The following is a 5,802-nucleotide window of genomic DNA, read 5'->3' as shown; positions in this document are numbered from 1 at the left end:
ATGAGTTCATGTATAGGTGCTTCCAAGGTGATAAGAACTTCCAAGATAACTATGTATCTATTAATTAGATGATTTTTGGAGTAATATCTTAACACTATAAATAGAGATTCACTCACCATTTGGAATATATACTTGAATAAGAAAAATTCTCTCCTCTATCTTATACTTCTTGTCTTTTCTTCTTATATTCTGAGCTTTATTTACAACAGGTTATCAGCACGAAGTTGCTACTTGCAAATATATTATATAAATATTTTTAATTAATTCACATTTTCTCTTATAATTTCATTATGTCGAATTTATCCAAACTTGAGTTTGTGGCATTAGATATTTCTGGAAAGAATTATCTTTCATGGGTACTCGATGCTGAGATTTACTTGACTGCTAAAGGTCTTGATGCCACTATTACTAAGGGAAAGCATTGAGTCAATATAAGGAGAAGACTATGATTTTCCTTCGTCATCATCTTGATGAGGGCCTGAAGATTGAATATCTAACGGTAAAAGATCCACTTGAATTGTGGACTGATTTAAAGGGGAGATATGACAATCTAAAGGCAACAGTGTTGCCAAGAGCTCGTTATGAGTGGATGCATTTACGGTTTCAAGATTTTTAGACCGTAATTGAATACAACTCTGATGTATTCAGGATAACCTCCCAGTTGAAATTATGTGGGGAGACTATAAAAGATGAGGACACGTTGGAAAAGACACTTACTACTTTCCATGCCTCAAATGTGATATTGCAGCAGCAATATCGTGAAAAGGGTTTTCAGAAATATTCTGAACTAATCTCATGTCTTTTGGTGGCTGAGCAACATAATGCTCTTTTAATGAAAAATCATGAAGCTCGTCCCACTGGAGCTGCTCCATTACCAGAGGCAAATGTGGTGGGAGCACGTGATCAATCTGAAGTAAAAAGAGATGATCATAGGGGCTATAATAATGTACGGGGACGTGACAAAGATAAAAGACGATACACTAATCGTCAAGGTGGTGGTCATAATAAAAGGGAGAATAATATGAGTTCTCAAAATAACCCCTCAAAAAGTAATTGTCGTCGTTGTGGCATGAAAGACCATTGGAAGAATGAATGTCGCACACATGAGCATTTTATAATGCTCTATCAAAATTCCTTTAAAAAGAAAGGAAATAAAAGTGGTTATTCCTCTTCCAATGCTCGAGCTGAGTCACATATGACTCTTAAAGATGATGATAAGCCGGGAACATCTCAGAAATATGATAAGGATGTTGAAGCAAATTTGGCTTTAAAGGATGATGTTTTTGATGGCCTTGGTGATATTACTCATATGGAAGTTGATGACTTCTTTGGAGATCGAAACTAATGTTTGATCTTTTAGCTGGGGAATGAAGTCTGTTAATATTTTACATAATATTTTACTTATGTGTTTTTAATTATTATGTTATTCATGTTGAAGTATTTAAATTTTCATTGTTAATTTTGTTTCTTCCTTCTTTTAATGTACTTTATTTTAATGAAAATTAATAGAAATCCCCAGTTGTCAGTTGAATTCAAGATGAGTAATGGAGATGTATGCCTTCTTGATAGTGCTACAACGCATACAATATTAAAAGAAAAGAAATACTTTTTTAATTTGGTCATGAAAATGGCATATGTCAACAAAATATCAGGTAGTACAAAATTAATTGAGGGCTCTGGAAGAGCGACCTTATCACTACCTGGAGGGACAATATTAAGCATTGATAATGCATTATATTGTAGTAAGTCTCAAAGAAACTTATTAAGTTTCAAAGTTATTCGCCAAAATGGCTATCATGTTGAGACGACTAATGAAGGAAAGGTTGAATACCTTTACATCACTATAATTAATGTAGAGAAGAAAATTGTGCATGAAAAATTACCTGCACTTTCTTCTGGGTTGTACTATACAAGTACAATTACAGTTGAATCACATGCTGTAGTAAACAAAAAGTTTACTAATTGATTTTATCATTTGACATGACTGGTTGGGACATCCCGAATTTAATATGATGCGCAAAATCATTGAGAATTCACATGGGCACACCTTAAAGAGCCCAAATATCCTTCAATCAAAGGAATTCTCTTGTCCTGCTTGTTCTCAAGGAAAGTTGATCATTAAACCATCAAAAGTTAAGGTTGGAATTGAATCCCCTGCGTTTCTGGAACGTATACAGGGTGATATATGTGGACCAATTCAACCTGCATGTGGACCCTTTAAGTATTATATGTTCTTGATAGATGCTTCTACAAGATGGTCACATGTGTGTTTATTATCAACTCGCAACATGGCTTTTGCGAGATTGCTGGCTCAAATAATAAGATTGAAAGCACAATTTCCAGACTATACATTAAAGACAATCCGTCTAGATAATGCCGGTGAGTTTACATCTCAGGCATTTAATGATTATTGTATGTCTACTGATATAAGTTGAACATCCAGTTGCGCATGTTCACACTCAAAACGGTCTAGCAGAATTATTGATTAAACGTCTGTAGTTGATAGCTAGACAATTACTAATGAGAACAAAGTTATTTGTGTCTATGTGGGGGCATGCTATTTTGCATGCATCAGCACTTATGCGCATAAGGCCAATCAATCATCATGAATTCTCCCCATTACAATTGAATTTCGGTCAAGAGCCAAACATTTCCCATCTTAGAATTTTGGATGTGCGGTGTATGTCCCAATCACTCCACCACAACGCACAAAGATGGGACCCCAAAGAAGGTTGGGAATATATGTTGGGTATGAATCTCCTTCAATCATAAAATATTTGGAGCCGATGACTGGAGATTTATTTAAGGCAAGATTTGCTGATTGTCATTTTGATAAATCAGTATACCCAACATTAGGGGGAGAACATAAGTCGTTAGGAAAAGAGATAGATTGAAATTCATCATCTCTATCTCATCTGGATCCTCGAACAAACCAATGTGAGCAAGAAGTTCAAAGAATAATTTATTTGCAGAACATTGCAAATCAGCTACCAGATGCATTTACTAATCTTCCAAGGATTACTAAATCGCATATTCTAGCCGTTAATGCTCCAGTTCGAGTTGATATCAAGACGAGACAAATTGTTAAGGCAAATGAGTCTAGACCACATTTGAAGCGTGGTAGACCAATTGGTTCCAAGGATAAAAATCCTCGAAAGAGAAAAGGAATAAATGATCAAGATGATCATGGGTTGAAATAAATTTCTCAATATGAGACCCAAGTCATAACACATAATGATGAGAAGGTTCGAACTTCTGAAAATAATGAAATTCAATGAATTATGTATCGACGAGAAAGTTGTGGAACCGAAATAATGTTGTTATTGACAACATATTTGCCTATAATGTTGTTATTGACATAATGCAACAAGATGAAGATTTTGAGCCAAAATCTGTTCACGAATGTAAATAGAGAAATGATTGGCCAAAATTGAAGGATGCAATTCAAGCTGAATTGACTTCACTAGAAAAATGTGAAGTTTTCTGATCAATAATCCGAACACCTGAAGGTATCAATCCAGTGGGGTACAAATGAGTTTTTGTATGAAAAAGAAATGAGAAAGGTGAAGTCATGAGATATAAGGCCCGACTCGTTGCTCAAGGTTTTTCTCAAAGACCTGACATTGATTATATGGAGACATATTCTCTAGTGGTAGATGCAATCACCTTCAGATATCTCATAAATCTGGAAGTTCATGAAAAACTTGAAATGCGTCTAATGGACGTTGTCACAACCTATCTATATGGCTCATTGGACCATAACATTTTCATGAAAATTCCTGAAGCATTCAAAGTGCTTGAAGCATACAAAGATTCAAGAGAAACTTGTTCAATAAAGCTTCAGAAATCTCTGTATGGAATGAAACAATCAGGAAGGATGTGGTACAATCGTCTGAGTGAATATTTGTTAAAGAAAGGGTACAAAAATGACCCGATTTGTCCCTGCATTTTCATTAAACGGTCGGGGTCTGAATTTGTTATAATAGTTGTATATGTTAATGATTTGAACATCATTGGCACTCGTAAAGAACTTTTAGAAGCTGTTGAGTGTCTGAAAAAAGAATTTGAAATGAAAGATCACGGCAAGACAAAATTTTGTCTTGGCCTACAGATTGAGAATTTATCAAATGGAATACTTGTTCATCAATCAACGTACACAGAAAAGATACTAAAGCGTTTTTACATGGATAACTCACATCCATTGAGTACTCCAATGGTGGTAAGATCGCTTGACATCAATACAGATCCATTTCGACCTCAAGAGAATGATGAAGAGCTTTTTGCTGATGAAACTCCTTACCTTAGTGCGATTGGGGCACTAATGTACCTTGCTAACAATACTCGACCAGACATCTGTTTTGCAATAAGTCTACTGGCAAGATTCAGTTCTTCCCCAACAAAAAGACATTGGATTGGTGTTAAACACATACTTCGATATCTTCGGAGGACCATGGACATGGGTTTATTCTATTCCAATGAATCCAAGTCAGAATTGATTGGTTACGCAGATGCATGGTATTTATCTGATCCGCATAAATCTCGATCACAAACAGGCTATTTGTTTACATGTGGAGACACGACAATATCTTGGCGATCAATGAAGCAAACGTTGGTAGCCACTTTTTCAAATCATGCAGAAATAATAGCCATCCATGAAGCAAGTCGAGAGTGCGTCTGGTTGAGATCAATGACCCATCATATTCAGGAAATGTGTGGTTTTTCTTTGAAAAGTAATATACCAACCACAATGTACGAAGATAATGCTGCATGTATAACTCAATTGAAAGGAGGATACATCAAAGGAGACTGGACAAAGCATATCTCACCAAAGTTCTTTTTCACGCATGATCCTCAACAAAATGGTGAGATAGAAGTTCAACAAATTCGTTCAAGTGATAATCTTGCTGATTTATTTACTAACGCATTGCCAACATCAACTTTTGAGAAGTTGAGATACAAGATTGGGATGTGCCGTCTCCGAGATATCAAATAAAGTTTTCATCAAGGGAAGCAAAATACGCGTTGTACTCTTTTCCTTAACTATCGTTTTGTCCCAAGTTGGGTTTTCATGGTAAGGTTTTTAACGAGGCAACATTCAAAGCGTATTATGAGATATGTGTACTCTTTTTCCTTCACTAGGCTTTTTCCCACTGGGTTTTTCCTAGTAAGGTTTTAACGAGGCACATAATCTATGGATATCCAAGGGGGAGTGTTGTAAATCCATTGTATAGTATATGTGGATTATCTATTAGATTTATCCACTATTAAATGGTTCATGTATAGGTGCTTCCAAGGTGATAAGAACTTCCAAGATAACTATGCATCTATTAATTAGATGACTTTTGGAGTGATATCTGTAACGACCCGCTAGGTCGTTTTGAAAACTAGGACTAGTTTGACTCCATTTAAAAATTTAAAGGGGTATTTTTAAACTATTAGATAACTATGAGTACCCAATTGATGAAACTTTTATTAAATAAGTAATATAGATAATAGGTTAGTGGGGTTTCACGGTTAATAAACTCTTGTTTAGAAAAAAAAAATGGATGCGAAACCTTACCACAGGCGACCAGCGAGAGGGAGAAAAATCATAGCCATTGTTCAGGTAAAGATATGAGATATTCGTTCTTTTCAATTCTATATATAGTAATATATTGTCGGAGTGCTTGGGATTATGTTATTATTTTATGCTATATTGATAATGGGTGATAAGAAATAATGGGTAAGTTGGTGATGATTACTAAATTATATTACATTGTTAGCAATTGGGTTAGTATTCAAAAATATATATATATATATATA

The 5,802-nt window shown here is 35.0% G+C and overlaps 1 protein-coding gene across 1 annotated transcript; it reads left to right on the top strand.

Annotated features, from left to right (window-relative positions):
* Positions 1 to 445: 445 nt before the first annotated feature.
* Positions 446 to 1,345, top strand: LOC107016785. Its single transcript, XM_015217141.1, has 2 exons — positions 446 to 600; positions 649 to 1,345. Exons 1-2 carry the CDS (start codon positions 446 to 448, stop codon positions 1,343 to 1,345), a joined length of 852 nt encoding a protein of 283 aa, XP_015072627.1.
* The last annotated feature ends 4,457 nt before the right edge of the window (positions 1,346 to 5,802 follow it).

Source organism: Solanum pennellii, chromosome 4 (genome assembly GCF_001406875.1).
Source record: "Solanum pennellii chromosome 4, SPENNV200".
Classification (NCBI taxonomy): Eukaryota; Viridiplantae; Streptophyta; class Magnoliopsida; order Solanales; family Solanaceae; genus Solanum; species Solanum pennellii.
This window is presented reverse-complemented; position numbering and strand designations above follow the sequence as displayed.

What these genes read in the sequence shown, in the direction of transcription:
- LOC107016785 (XM_015217141.1), top strand. Translation starts at nt 446, where the DNA reads ATGATTTTCCTTCGTCATCATCTTGATGAGGGCCTGAAGATTGAATAT. An exon ending in TATGAGTGGATGCATTTACG is followed by an intron (nt 601 to 648) that starts GTTTCAAGATTT and finishes TGATGTATTCAG; the next exon opens with GATAACCTCCCAGTTGAAAT.